Source organism: Aotus nancymaae, unplaced genomic scaffold (genome assembly GCF_030222135.1).
Source record: "Aotus nancymaae isolate 86718 unplaced genomic scaffold, 86718_ANA_hifiasm-v0.15.2.pri h1tg000010l, whole genome shotgun sequence".
Lineage (NCBI taxonomy): Eukaryota > Metazoa > Chordata > Mammalia > Primates > Aotidae > Aotus > Aotus nancymaae.
The window spans coordinates 40,604,080-40,620,252 of record NW_026988421.1 but is presented as its reverse complement, the minus strand read 5'-3'; the positions used below and the strand labels follow the sequence as shown (position 1 = coordinate 40,620,252).

Genomic DNA, 16,173 nt, shown 5'->3' with positions numbered 1-16,173 from the left:
TGGGTTTCCTTTGTATCTTGATAGTCAACTCTAGTACCCACCAATATTCCCTGAATGATCTGAACTTTAGATGGGCTTTTGATATCACAGGGGTAAATGAGAAGCGTTCTAGAAGAGCACGCTGTCTAATCTCCTGTAGCAGGCCTTTCTTTTGATATTATTAGATACATTATTTAATCTCTGGCTTTTCTGTACGTGAACTGGGAGAAATATCCTAATATTTAATATGTTGATAATTAACTATTTAGTAAATAAATAGTATTTAATAAGGTGGAGGAGCAAGAAACACTTAGGAAGTGTCCAATGTGTGCCAGGTACTGTGCTAGATTATTGGCATTATACAGCTTAATAAAATCTACTCCCCTAACAATCCCTCAATAAGAAAAAAACAACATATAGTTATAATTCAGTGTGCAGTGGTAGTCAGTATGTGCAGGAAGCTGAGAGTAAGAGGGTAGTTAGGAAATATTGTGTGGAGATGATACATGATTAAGTTGAGCCTTAAAGGGTGAGTAAAATCTAGCCATCTGAAAGTAGAGGAAGAAGACAGTGCTTGTCACAAGGGATAAGAAGATACACTGACCTTCTGTGTACCAGGATCAGAGTGCACAGTCATGGAAATGAGAAATCTTTCAGTCAGTGCAGGAAAATACAAACAATTGGTTGTTCAGGAAGAAAGTGTGAAGCAAGGAGAGGTGAGAAATGAGGCTAGGAGTAGTAAAATAGGATAAGATGAAAGGCCTTAAATAACTACATTAAAGAGTTTGGGGAGGCAGTGGGGAGTCATTTTAAGCAGAGGAATAGCAAAGAGGAGTTTTTAATTTGAGTAGATGTTTTTGAAAACTTGGAGGATAGGTTTGAGGTGGAATTAGACTACAGGCAGAGAGACCAGTTAGCTACTTCTTGGAACAGTTCAGCTAATAGTTGATGAGGACTTCGATTTAGGGTACTCGTGGTAGAGATTAAGGAAGAAGAAATTGATTTGCGAAGTAAGGAGATGTAAGACTTCTGAGACTTGGGGCAGTAACTTAATTGCTGGGCCTCCAGCCCTCAGAACTTTTATTTGGTTAGTCATCACATGCTTTTTGCTCTCTTTAAGTCTGATCTTTGATTTGGTAAATAAAAACAAAAAGAAAAGTCAGAGACAGATCATTTCTGGTGACTACAAAGTCAAAGAAAATAGCTGGAAATTTCACATGGGATTATATTTATTTCTGTAGTATGTTTGCAAACCATAATATATTAGCAGTGTTTAAGGAAATGATAGTAAGAAAGCAATATTTGTAATTTAGTTAGTCTTTGCCTATAAATAAACTTTATAGATTCTAGACCTTGTTTTATCAGCTAACTTAATACAATGTGCTAAATTTAAATTGTTCACTTAAACACATAAAACAAATGCAAAGTAGTTTGGAACTTACCTAATTGTGCTGATTAACATTTGATCTAGACTCAACAAGTTCCAGATCTTGTCTTGAGAGCAAACTCTTTTCCAATAATGAAAAAATTTAGTTTGAATTCTTTTTTTTTTTCTACCCAAGCATACCCTGGGAGCAGAAAACCCTCCTTTCCTTAACTGTGACTTCTGAAGGATAGATTTTTGGTGAGGATTGTATATTTTGAAGCGGGGAAAAATGACTGGGTCGTTCTGATAGGTACTAAGGGTCAGGGAAGGAACAACTTGGCCTTGTTATGGAGCTGTGTCAGAGGTGTGATCTGCCTGTTGCATGATTTTGTCATTTATCAATGACGTTAAGGTACTAATTGTGAGAAAGCATGGAGATTGTTCTTTATCACATCCTTTGTTGAGGGATAGCGAGAAAAACTTTGCTTTTTTTCTTAACCCATTACTTTATGACTTTAAAAAATTATTTTTATGTGCATCTTTTGGTAATGTTTTCTGATGTAAGTGGCACTTTGGCACTCTTTGTTTTATTATATACTTTGTTTTTTCAAATTGATTGCCAGAAGTTTCTGCCTTTACCATACTTTTGATTACTCTATAGACTTGCACTTAAATGCTGAGTTTTACCCTTCTTCTAAGTCCGTATTATACCCTCTTTTTGGAAGTCTCTCCCCCTAACCTCCCCCTACCCCATTTCTTTCTTGTTAGAGGTAGGGTCTCATCACTCTGTTGTCCAGGCTGAAGTACAGTGATGTGACCATGACTCACTGCAGCCTTGAACTCCTAGGCTCAAGAGATCCTTCCTTAGCCTTCTGAGTAGCTGGGACTGCAGGCATGGGCCACAACACCTGGCATTTTAATATTTTGTAGAAATGGAGTCTCACTGTGTTGCCCAGGCTGGTCTCAAACTCCTGGGCTCAAGTAATCCTCCTGCCTCAGCCTCCCAAAGTGCTGGGATTACAGGCATGAGCCCCTGTTCTTGGTTGCTACTAGCCTTTTTAAGGGAAGCAGTCTTTACTTTAAAAAAAAGTCTAAGTGAAATGTCTAGAAGCTCAGTTTTAAAGCTGTCTGTAGACTGTCTATCTTTGAATATGTGTAGACTTAAACCTAGGGTCAAAACTATTTTTCTGAAAGTTGTTAACGTTTAAGACAATACTAATCTTTAAGAGGCTTTGGCTACAAAATAAATAGTTGAGTCTCATATTTTTCTTTTCAAAGTACCTTTCTGATATGACTTCATAGATTTGTGTTCTTAGGATTCTCTAGTTATCCCCAAATGTTACTTATTTGCTAGAGCCATCAGTTATTTTAGGACAAAACTTAAGAAATAACTTAGAAAATGTCTCAACAAATTTGAAAAAATTTTTGTGATACACTATTGAAAAGTAATTTATATGGTTTGTACATTTTTTGTAGCTTTCTATATGTAAATTATTTTCAACTTATTTTCCTTTAGGACAAGGCTGATACATCTTCTTTAATAATAAACAATAAATTGATATGTAATGAAACAGTTGAAGGGCCTAAGGACAACAAAACTAAGACCTGTTCAGAAAGAAAAAGAGTGAATGAAAATGAACCTCAGCAAGATGAACCACCAGCAAAGAAAGGTACTACTTCAGCTGCCAGCAACAGGCGCTTAAGAAAGCTAATTTCTAAACCAGTAAATAGAAAAATGCAAATAGAGGGACATTCACTTGCCTGAGGAAAAGTCTTGAGAAAATCTAAATGTCACGAATTTTTATTCTAGCAAGTTATGAACTGTCTAGGGATGGGCATAAAGCTTTTATTTTAATAAATACCTTTTTAGAAATTGTGCTTTTATTGTTTATGTTGCATGTCTATATAGTAGTTTCTGTGCTTATAATAGTTAAAACTCATTTCCTTCATTTCATAAATATAGTATTTTCTGCCCAAATCCCTGCACATTATTTTGTTTTCTTACTTTGCATTCTTTATTCATTTGGAGAAAAGGATATTTTACATTAAGACAATGAACTTAATATTACTAATAATAAATGTATGCATGCTGTATTTGTGATACCAGGAGACAGTCTGATGAAAAATAATACATGTTGAAGATTATTTTTTAAAAAATCTTTTAAGAGTAAATGGGCAAGTTTGGTGTAAATATAAAGAAGGGCAAACCTTTGAATTCTAGAGGAGGTGGACTCTTTAGAATAAACTGAAAATACTGAGGAAATAAATTAGGAAAATGTAAACTGCAAACATAAGGAAAGCTTCAAAAATAAACTCAGCAGCTTTTAAGAAAATACAGCGAGATAATGCCGTATTTTACCCCTTCCTCTTTGAGGCTGGAGAGACAGCGTAAATTATAGATAATAAAACCTTGTCCAGTGAGTTTGTAGAATTAATCTATATTAAAGAAAAGAGATCTTGTAATCCTTTAATGAGATTGTACAATTAGACCTTCCCAAGAACATTTAGACAATTGAGTGAAACAAAAAAGAACATGGATTGCATTTGAAAAATGAAGACTTACAAATAATGATTGTTTTTTGTGTATACAGTACTGAAGGTAAAACTAGATAAATTCTAGATGGGATAGGGAGGTAAGAGTCCCATATTATATAGTGATTCTTGGGTAGGGGCATATTCTCATTGGGGACAAATCAGTATCTTGAGAGAGCTAGGTAATTTAAATTTACCCAAAGGGGTTATAGGCCAGGCGCAGTGTCTCACAGCTGTAATCCTAGCACTTTGGGAGGCTGAGGTGGGTGGATCTCCTGAGGTCAGGAGTTCGAGACCAGCCTGACCAGCGTGTTGAAACCCCATCTCTACTAAAAATACAAAAAATTAGCCTGGTGTGGTGGTGCATGCATGTAATCCCAGCTACTAGGGAAGATGAGGCAGGATAATTTCTTGAATCTGGGAGGCAGAGATTGCAATGAGCTGAGATTGCACATTGCACTCCAGCCAGGGCAACGAGAATGAAACTCCATCTTAAAAAAAAAAAGCAGGGAGGTCACAATATTAAAAAAACTGAGAGCAAACAATCACATAAGTATTTTCTTCTCCACTTGATAGTAGTACCTGAAGGACCTTTCATAAATGTTTTGGCTCTTCCTTTATTTTGCTCATAGCTTCAACTGTGATTAGTATATAGGAAAATAGAAGCTCATTTGTGTATGGCATGGCAGATTTCAATTTAAAGAGCTTTTTAATGATCTCAAAAATGCTGCCTTCTTCACTGAACAGATTGATTGCATGTGAATCCTAAGGGCTACTATCATCTCACAACTAGGATGCGCAAGAACCTGTGAGAGGCAGGCTAAAACTTATGGTTTGAATCTCACAGCTACAAGAGGTTTGACATTTGGCTCTTAAGGAACAATTACATGAAGCAGTGCTGTCACTTAGGGGCTTTGTAATGCAACAAACTGATATGTTAAGATCCCAAAGGTATTACAGAAGTCACTGTCAACTTCTAGAAATTTTCAAAAATAATACCCCAGAGCACTAATTCTCAAAATGTTGCATGTAAAATGCATTTCAGACTTACCAAATGAGTATCTTTAGTATTTGGTGCTAGGAATCTGCATTTTAATAAGATCGCTGGATAATTCCTCCCAATAAAACTAGAAAATCACTGTTGTGTAAATAAATGTTTTTGAATGTTTAAAGAGAGAACATTAAAATTTTAAACAAAGTTACCATAAAGTAACCAAATTAATATAACTGGAATATGTCACATTCGTGAACTTACATATATCTAGAAGCAGAATAAATTACTAATGCAAAAATTATAAAGATTATTTTCTGTACAGTGATATGTCTTAGAGATAGCAAATAAGAACATATGTGTGGTATAGTTAAGTTTCAGAAATACATTTTATTTAGGTTTATTGTTTATGATGAGTGAGATCTAGGGAGTATGCCATCAGGGAGTTTAAAATCTAGTAGATCAGAGAGACAAACATATTTCAATTAAATATAAAGAGCTAAGATGCGTAGGATAATATTTGGGACTCAATAAAAAGAAAACCATACATATACTTTTTAGAGTCAGTTAGATACCAACTGAAAGTAGTAGGTTTCTTAACTACAAGGATTTCAAGCCAAACCTACCTTATAATTGTCTTCTGCTCTTACAAATTAGTAACCCTTGTACTTCATATCATATCTGGGATCTTTAAGCATGAGCAATTTGATTCTTACATACTTGGTGAGGATACCACATAAAAATACAGGTGAATTCAACAGAAAAATGGTCAATGAGAGAGTGAATGGGGATCATGAGAACATTTTAAATTGATTGTATTAGAGGAATGTCGTGTAGAAAATTCACATGCAAATTGTACCAGAACAATGTTACAAAGTCCACTTATAAACATTATGTAAACATCAAACCATGAAGCATAACAAAACAGGAAAAAATTTCTAAAAATAAGAGATTCTTGCCTATTTCGAAGTAAGGTTTCGAGGATCTGAGACACTCATCTGACCCTTAATGGAAATTGTATGAAAAATAAAAAGATATGTAGGTATAAATTTATGTATCTGAAGATTGAGAATTATATTTTAAGATTTAATCATAGAACCTATGAGGAAAGCATAATAGAATATAATAATATATATGGGGTGAGTTTATTCATCAGCGTGAACTTAGGAGTTAAATTTTAGCTAATAGTGTATCTGTTCAGAGTATAATTTAATCTGTATTGATTATAATGGTTAAAGTTCTTATATGTATCTAAGATTTACGAAGTCATTTAACTTACATTATGTATTAACTCATTTTAGCCTCTTAGCATTATTCTGTAGAGTAAGTTTCTAGAATAAGGATATCCTAGAAATATATTAAGCCTGAAAAAAGCAAACTTACACATTTTCAGTTAGTTGAACCCTTCTGTATAGATGTTTAGGTTCTATTAATAGTTAAATCTATCCAACGCATAGTGTTGTAAACTCATTTGTCATCTTGATTTTCACAACTCTGAGATAGGTGGTGTGATTATTTCCATTTCACATTTGAGGAAACAGTCATAGTATGAAGCAGTTTATTGGTGGTTATCCAGCTAGTTAGGCTGTACTATATGAATTCCCAGAGTTTTAACCATTTCCCTTCTAATTTTAGCTATGAAAATGTAAGGTAATCAGTTTGCCTATCACTAATATAGTAAAATCCACAATATAATTGTAGTTTAAAGCCATTCTTTAGGATATGGGATGTCTGCCTAGGGTTTCTCATTGTCATCTTCTCCCCTCTGTCCCATATTAAAATGATGATGATAAAGATTTGTGGTAAAAAATTTAAATAATATAGAAACTTAGAAAATTAGAAATAGCTGGTAATGCTACTCAGAGTTAGGTAGCTGCCATCATTTTGGGGTACTTTCTTTGCTAACTTTGTATTACCTTGTGAAATAATAATTTTTGCATAAATGAGCTTATACCACATGTTATGTTACTTGTTTTTGTTTTCTCAACAGCTTTTTCCTTTGCTAACTTTGTCTGTACTACCTTGTAAAAGAATAATTTTTACATAAATGGGCTCCTACACATGTTTTGTAATCTGTTTTTTTTTTTCTCAATAGCTTATTTCATTTTAATTAGAAGTTTACTTTTACATGTTTTGTATGTTTGAATATTGGCTTATATGGTATGGTGACTTTTTGGTTTTATTAGGGTTTGCTAGATTAATAACACTTTTCTTGTTTTTAAAGGATCTATCCATGTTAGTTCAGCTATCACTGAAGACCAAAAGAAAAGTGAAGAAATGCAACAGCACATTACAGAAGATGAAGACATTAGAGTTTTACAAGAAAATAATGAAGAACTGAAAGGACTTTTACTCAATATTGAGAATGAACTTAAAAATGAAAAGGAAGAAAAAGCAGAAGTAAATAAACAGATTGTTTGTTTGCAGCAGGAACTTTCTCTTTCTGAAAAAAACAATGTAACTTTAAGTAAAGAGGTCCAACAAATTCAGTCAAGTTATGACAGTGCAGTTGCAGAATTACATGTGCAGAAAAGTAAAAATAAAGAACTGGAGGAAAAGGTCATGAAATTGTCAAAGGAGATAGAAACTGCTACAAGAAGCATTACAAATAATGTTTCACAGATAAAATTAATGCACACGAAAATAGATGAACTACGTAATCTTGATTCAGTTTTTCAGATCTCAAACATAGATTTGCTCAATCTCAGGGATCTGTCAAATGGTTCTGGGGAGGATAATTTGCCAAACACACAGTTACACCTTTTAGGTAATGCTTGTTTGGTAAGTAAGCAAGTTAAAGAATATCGAATTCAGGAACCCAGTAGGGAAAGTTCTTTCTACTCTAGTATTGAAGCTCTTTGGGAAGAATGTAAGGAGATTGTGAAGGCCTCCTCCAAAAAAAGTCATCAGATTCAGGAACTGGAACAACAAATTGAAAAATTGCAGGCAGAAGTAAAAGGCTATAAGGTTGAAAACAGTAGACTAAAAATAGAGGAGAAGGAGCATCAAAACCAAGATGACCTACTAAAAGAAAAAGAAACTCTTATACAGCAGCTGAAAGAAGAATTGCAAGAAAAAAATGCTAGTCTTGATGTTCAAATACAGCATGTAGTTAAAGAAAGGAGAGCACTTTCAGAACTTACACAAACTGTTACTTGCTATAAGGCAAAAATAAAGGAACTTGAAACAATCTTAGAGACTCAGAAAGATGAATGTAGTCGTTCAGCCAAGTTAGAGCAAGACATTTTGGAAAAGGAATCTGTCATCTTAAAGCTAGAAAGAAATATGAAGGAATTGCAAGCACATCTTCAGGATTCTATCAAAAACACCAAAGATTTAAGTGTAAAGGAAGTCAAGTTGAAAGAAGAAATCACACAATTAACAAATAATGTGCAAGATATGAAGCATTTACTTCAATTAAAAGAAGAAGAAAAAGAAACCAACAGACAAGAAACAGAAAAGTAAGCTAAATGTTATTCAAAATATTTTAAAATACACAGCATTCATTTTGCTATGTAGCTTTTAAACAATTAGATGGTCATACTTAATCTGCTAAAGCACAGCATGTATTATGAGTGAAGAACTTGAACTTTGTCCATATAAACCTTTGGAGCCTTAGGTTATATGAAAAGATGTGTTTATAAAAATCGTTTGAAATCCTCTCTGAGGAACTCCTTCATAGTTTGGATATTCCAAATTTGTGAAAAGATGTAATTTTGTAAAGATTGTTGTCATTTCATATGTATGATTCTAAGTGGCTAATGGTGCATTACCATAGAAAAGTGGTTTCTGTTTTTTAGATTGAAAGAGGAACTCTCTTCAAGCTCTGCTCTTACCCAGAATCTGAAAGCAGATCTTCAGAGGAAGGAAGAAGATTATGCTGAGCTGAAAGAGAAACTGACTGATGCCAAAAAGCAGATTGAGCAAGTACAGAAAGAGGTAGGTTATTTGAAAAGTTACGTGGCCAGTTTAATATGATAAAGATTGTTTTCCTTGTGTAGCAAGCTTAGACATTAATCTTAGAATTGAACAGAACATTTATCCACTTCATAATTTTTCTTTAAATTATGAGAACAGTTACTTCAGGAGAGAAAATTTAGCCAATTTAAACAAGCTGAAGAATGTCCAACATGAAGAAAGAGATATGTGCCTTGTGAAAGATTAGCCTCTTTCTTCTTTAAGAATTGCTAAATGTAAGTCCTTACAAAATGGACAGCACCTTTTGTTTGCAGATAGTGCTTAGGAGAATGTGCATTACGATTTTTTTAGTTTTTATTATAATTTAATTTTAAAATAGGGAATGCAATCTGATTCCAAATTTGAAATATAATAAGATGTATTCAATGAGAAAAAAATCCTTCCCACTCCTTCCAGCTGTCAAGTTTACCTTCATGGCATCAAATGTTACCAGTTTCTTTTTTGCTCTGCACTATCCCTCCTTCCCTTTTACTTTTATGACCACATCATTTTCTCTCATACTTAGACTTTCTCTAAAGGTTGGAACACTTTTTTTTTTTTCACTTTGAGATAGTTACTAAAGAATACTTAAATGTGTAAGGTCTGACAAATATTAATACCACAAGTGCTATTTCTACCTCTATAAAAGTGACTTCACTGAATGTTGTGTTTATCTAAACTTTTTAAAATATAATTTAACCGTATTTGTTTTTAAAATCTAAACAGTATGTTCTTCTCAGACTTCTATTTTTCACATATTTCTGAGATCGATTTATTTTGTACAGTCATAATTAATCATTTTCACCTCTGTATAGTAGCTTCGTATAGTAGCTCTGTTGTATGACTTACCACAATTTATTTAATCTCTTGTTGATGACCATCTAGATTATTTATTATTTTTTTGCCCATAGAAATCATACAAATATCCTCTATATGCTCTTGGTACACATGTGCAAAAGTTTATGTACCAAAAGGGGAATTACTGGGTGAGATGATATGAAGGGATATCTTATATGGTAGTTTTAATTTGTATTCTTTTGATTGCTAATGAAGTTCAGCTTCTAATCATACTTTTGCTATTTGTCCCACTTTCTGCTCTGTGAAGTCATTTGTTCATATTTTAATTGTGCTGTTCTTTTTTAAGTGTAGTTTTTCTTTATGCTGTATTTTTTTTTTTTAACATTTACTGGTTTATTATAAAGGATACAACCCAAGAACAGACAAGTAGAAGGGATACACAGGACAAGTTATGGGGGATTGAGGGTGGTGCAGAGCTTCTGTGCCCTTTCTGGGTGTACCACCCTCCCAAGACCTCAATGTGCTCACCAAGTGGGACACTGAATCTCACTGTACAATAGGTTTTATAAGTCAATCTCCAGCCCTCCTCTCCATAGAGGTCTGTGGGTGGGATTGAAATTTCCACTCTCTAATCATTTTTGGTCTTTTGGTGATTAGCCCCACCCTTAAGCTATTTCAAAGGAGCCTCCACTCAAAGCTATTTTATTAGCAGAAATTCAGGTGTGATTAAAAGGGTTTATTTTTCTGAGTTTATTTATTTTATTTGTTTTGAGACAGGGTCTTGCTCTGTCACCCAATCTGGAGTGCAGTGGTGTGATCATGTAGCTCACCGTAACCTTGAACTCCTGGGCTCAATCCTCCCGCCTCAGCCTTCCTAGTAGTGGGGACTACAGGTGTGCCACCATGCCCTGGCTACTTTTTAATTTATTGTATTTTTAAGATCTTTTTGTATTGCTACTTATAGAGGTATCTCCTTTCAAGTAATGTTTTATTGTATAGATCAGGGGTCCCCAGCCTTTTTGGTACCAGCGACTGGTTTCTTGGAAGACAATTTTTCCATGGACGGGGTGGGGGCTGCTTTAAGAATGATTCAAACACGTTACAGTTATTGCGCACTTTATTTATGTTGTTATTTCATTGTAATATATAATGAAACAGTTATACAACTCACCATAATGTAGAATCAGTTGGAGCCCTGAGGTTGTTTTCCTGAAAGTAGATGGTCCCATCTAGGGTGATGGGAGACAGTGGCAGATCAGCAGGCATTAGATTCTCATAAGGAATGTGCATCCTAGGTTCATCACATGCACAGTTCATAATAGGGTTCTCAAGAATCTAATGCCTCTGTTGATCCGACAGGAGGCAGAGCTCAGGCAATGATGTGAGTGATGGGGAGTGGCTGTAAATACAGATGAAGCTTCAATCCCTTGCCTGCCACTCACCTCCTGCTGTGTGGCCCAGTTCCTAACAAGCCATGGACCAGTACTGGTCTGTGGCCAGGAGGCTGAGGATCCCCCTCTGTATAGATGACTATTTAACATTACTCTAGTGATGGATATTAAGAGTGTGTTCTATTTCTCGAATGTATAGTTTTAAGGCAGATGATAATAATTGTAGCAATTTAGTCTAGGCCAGCTACTATGCTGAATTGACATATTATTTAATTCTCACACAATATTGGATATAGACACTGTTTTTTTGTTGTTGTTTTTTTGTTTCTGAGACAGAGTCTTGCTCTGTCATCAGGCTGGAGTGCAGTGGCGCAATCTCTGCTCACAGCAACCTCCACCTCCTGGGTTCAAGCGATTCTTCCGCCTCAGCCTCCCGAGTAGCTGGGACCACAGGCGCGTGCCACCATGCCCAGCTAATTTTGTATTTTTAGTAGATACGGGGTTTCACCATGTTGGCCAGGATGGTCTCGATCTCTTGACCTCGTGATCCGCCCACCTTGGCCTCCCAAAGTGCTGGGATTACAGGCGTGAGCCACTGCGCCCGGCCTAGACACTGTTTTTAACCTCCATTTTGTTGATAAGAAAACAAACATTGAGAGACACAGTAGTTTCCCTTTACCAGCAGTTTTGCTTTCTGTGGTTTCAGTAACCTGTGGGTAACCATGGGCTGAAAATACTAAATAGAAATTCTGGGAATAAACAACTCAATTGCAGGTCATTCTGAGTAGTGTGTGAAAGCTTGGGCTATCTTGTCCTGTCCTGCCTAGAGTTGGAATTATCCCTTTGTCTAGCATATCCACATTGTTTGTGCTACCTATTAATCACTTAGTCATCTCAATTATCACATCACCTGTTATAGTATCAGGGACAGTGTTTGTGCTCAAGTAACTTTTATTTTACTTAGTAACGGCCCCAACATGCAAAAGTAGTTATGCTGGCAATTCAAATAAGCCAAAAAGTTGTTGTAAAGGGCTTCCGTTAAATGAAAAGGTAAAAGTTCTTAATAAAAAAAAAAAAAATACTGTAATCTGAGGTTGCTAATATCTGTGGTAAGAACAGATCTTCCATCTGTGAAATTGTGAAGAAGGAAAAAGAAATTTATGTTAGTTTTGTTGGTGCACCTCACTGCAAAAGTTATGGCCACAATTCATGATAATTGCTTAGCTAAGATGGAAAAGGCATTAAATTTGTGGGTGGAGGATGTGAACAGAAATGTGTTTTAATTAATGGCATCTGGGTTTAGTACTATCCACTGGGAATCTTGAAATAGTATCCAGTGTTTCAGGTATCCACTGGGGATCTTGAAACATGTCCCCTGTGGATAAGGGGGAACTACTATATGACTTGTCTAAATTCACTTAGCAGTAAGTGCTAGAACCACAGTGGAAGCTGAGGCAGTCCTCACATGCATATTTGTGCAACACATAGCCTCTATTATTATCAGTTATATAGTTGATGAAGATGGTGTTTATTACTTGAAGCCTCATATTTTTAAACAAAATAAGTAAATATGAATATATGATTATCGTGTATGTAATATTGGAATATAAAGCTTAAAACAATTTAAGAATCCTCTGAAACCATACCACTCTGAGCTATTATAATAAGGGCCTCTCCATGCTTTTTATAGGGCATCTTTTCATTTAATTTCCTTCAGTTTTTGAGCTCCCTAGCAGGTGTGAAAATGGAGTTTTGGCAGTAAAGCTCCACAAAGGTCTAGAAGAAAAGGCTCTGCTGCCAGTCACATAACTTCCCTCTGGAAATCCTGGCAAGATGTACTGAAGAGTTCCAGAGAGAACTGGTGTGATGGAAACTAGTATAAGGATGTACCTATATTAGTTTTTTGGGTGAGGAATTATATATTAGTCCATAGTACCTCTGATTTCTCTATGTTTATGGAATTAGATTACTGGCAACAGCAGAAATCAATTGACCCTCCCTTGCATGGGTACCTTTTGACATTGTGATTGTTCCATTTTCTTCCCTGCGTGTCATTATTAGTTTTTAAAGTATTTCTTGTATTACTGGATTATATTGCTCAATAAACTTTGGAAATTTGAATCAATATTTTTTCCTCAGAATATCTTTATTGATTTTTCCTTGGTAATTATGTTGCTATTACATACAGATGTTACGATGATCCTTTTTTGAGAGAACTTACGAAGTTTGAGATTCTTAAAATAATGGAACAAGAAATTGAATTTTTCATATACATTCTTCATTAGAGTATTAAAACATTTGCTAATAATTTGAAGCTGTAGTATATTTGATTTGTAGTATATTAGAGTCTTATCATTTTTCTTTTAGACTTTAAAGGATGTGAATCTTTGAACATAGTGGCCATGAATTTTAAACAACAAAAAGCAATTAGTATTTTTAAAATATTCCATTTGTTTTATAAATATTACTTTGTAGGTATCTATAATGCGTAATGAGGAAAAATTACTGAGGATTAAAATTAATGAACTAGAGAAAAAGAAAAACCAGTGTTCTCAGGAAATAGATATGAAACAGCGAACCATTCAGCAACTCAAGGTAAACAGTTTTAAAAGATGATTAAAGTGCATTCTCTTGGTATATTTTAGTGTACACAAAATGTGCAAGTTTGTTTTTAATAACATTCTGTTTTGACTTTTTCTAGAATCTAGAAATAAGTTATTTAAAATTAAATAGGCAAAAAAGAAGAAATAACATAAAATTAAGTCGGCCAGTAGTGACTCTGTTCTAACAAATATGGAAAAGAAAAAAAAATGATAATAACTTTATAGTGAAGAAACCTAGCAGATACCACTTTAACCAAGGGTTTAAGAATAACATTACCATTAGTAAGTCATATTGATGCTATGTGCTTCCTGGTTTGATGGGACCAGCAGGGCACTTTCCCTCTTTGGTATTATTTGCCTAAATTTATAACCTCAGTCTCTTCATGGGAAAACTTCAGATAAACTCAAATTGCGGATGTTCTACATAGCGCTTGACCAGTATGAAGTATAAAGTGTCAGGGGCATTAAAGACAAGTAAAGACTGAGGAACTAGCAAAGATTGGAGGAGACTAAAGAGGTATGATGACTAAAGGTGGTGTTATATTCTGGATGGGATCCTGGAGTGGAAAAGGGACAGCAGTGGAAAAACTGGTAACCGGTGGCGAAGTCTGCAGTGTACTTAATAGTAGTATACCAATATTAATTTCTTGATTTTTTGATAAATGTACCATGGGAGTGTAATATGGTAACATTAGGGGAAGCTGAGTTGAGGTTATACAGCTGTCTTTGGAACTCCTGCAAAGCTAAATTAAAGCTAAAATTATTTTGAAATAAAATGCAAAGAAACAAAAAGTAGTCCAGGTCTTACAACAAATTCCTTTTAAAAATGATTCTTAAAAGGCAAAAATCCCTTTATTGTATATGGTTATTTTTTGCTTGGTATCAACCAAATGGATGAGGCAACAATAAAAAAAAATAGATTTGTTATATTATTTTCATGTTTGCTTTTAAATGAAGCAAAACTAATAAATATTCAGGTATAAATACATGATTTTAATTCTTAACTGAATGTAATCATAATAAAGCATTCTATAACAATAGAATTCGAGAGCTCCATGTTCTGCAGTGATTCACTCTAAGACTTACAAAGTGAGGAACAGTGGTGACATCGGATGAGATTGGGGGCGAGGTTTGGATTATATGATAAGTTAAAACTAGACGTGTAGGCTATCTGGTCCTCATAATTTAATCTTGCTTCTTAAAGCTTTTTTTTTAAAATCCAAATCTTGCAGCTACTTTCTAGGTAAAAGGGGTGGAGAGCTCTTTTTTTCCTGCATTTTGAGTTTATCAATGAAGAACTTTTTAATGGTTTTTCTTGTTCCTTCTACGTTAAGAACTTGATTTTCCCTTGTGTTACCTAAAATGTTAAGTAAAATAACTGGGTCATAATTTAGATTAAAAGTATAATTTTTTTTTTGCCCTCTACATCTTTCCCCTGCTCTCACCCTACTCTTTTCTCCAAGATGAAAGAAACTTGGAAGCTTAAGACTGGTACCAGCTGGTATGCCAGCTTTATAGGAGACTGATTTGAAACTTAATATTGAGCCCTGTTTTCAAGATCCACTGTTAAATATTGTGTTTTTAAGTTAATTTGTATTTAATTCATATTCTTTCAATTTGTAGGAGCAGTTAAATAATCAGAAAGTGGAAGAAGCTATACAACAGTATGAGAAAGCATGCAAAGGTCAGTAACAAGTTTGTACTTCTGAAATGGGAAAAGTGAAGCCCCAGTGGGCGTGTGTTACAGTGTGTTCTTTCAGTTTAGCCATCCATAGGTGGTTTGTGTTAATCAGACCACCTGCCTTATTAGACCCTCTGCCTTATTGCAAGGACAGAAAGGGCTTTCTGTATCATGGGGTTCTTACTCTAGTGTACTGGAAAAATCAGATCACATGTGGGCTTGGAGAATGAGTGCAAGGTTTTATTGAGTGGAGTTAGCTCTCTGCAGATGGATAGGGAGCCAAAAGGGGATGGACTGGAAAGGTGGTCTTATCCTGGGTGGCTGGACTCGCCTCTGACCACCCCCAGCTGAATTCTGTGTTGTCTCACAGTAGATGACCTGCCAGCATCTGCTGGTATCTGCCAGGGTGTTCTTCTGCTGGTGTATTCCTCTAGTCATCCAGCTGCTTGTGTGTGTACCTGCTAGGGTCTTGGAGTTTTTCTAGGCACAGGATGGGGGCGTGGTCTTGGGAAATGCAACATTTGGGTGTGAAAACAGGAGTGCCTCTCCTCACTTATGTCTGTGGGCACAGACCTGAGGGTGAAGCCCTCACCAGGGACCCTGCCTTTTTGTACCCAGCACTTCCCTGCCCACCTCCCATACCACTTCCAGTACTAAAACGATTACAGACTAGGTAGTTGAAATAATAATTGTTTAACATTTTTCTTTGAAAATTCTGAAGTGAAGTAAAGGCAACATAAGATGTAGCTTTATCAAAAGAGAAAAGTAGTGATTCTGATGAATAGTTTATTAACTTAAACCTTATCCTTAGAAAAATAAAACAAGTACTCAGTCAAAGCAACATTGATTTCTTGTAATGGCCGATATTTTGTGAA

General features: G+C 35.1%; 1 protein-coding gene across 4 annotated transcripts in view; it reads left to right on the top strand.

Moving 5' to 3' along the window:
* The window catches only part of KIF20B (kinesin family member 20B), a 68,217-nt gene that overhangs the window by 29,371 nt on the left and 22,673 nt on the right, over positions 1-16,173 (top strand). For 3 of the 4 annotated variants that reach the window (XM_012454754.2, XM_012454753.2, XM_012454751.2), the window contains exons 19-23: positions 2,862-3,015; positions 7,093-8,329; positions 8,669-8,807; positions 13,490-13,609; positions 15,241-15,301. In XM_012454754.2, the coding sequence (XP_012310177.2) occupies positions 2,862-3,015; positions 7,093-8,329; positions 8,669-8,807; positions 13,490-13,609; positions 15,241-15,301 (1,711 nt within the window). The remainder of the gene's footprint in view (positions 1-2,861; positions 3,016-7,092; positions 8,330-8,668; positions 8,808-13,489; positions 13,610-15,240; positions 15,302-16,173) is intronic. The other variant, XM_012454755.2, reaches the window with a different exon arrangement.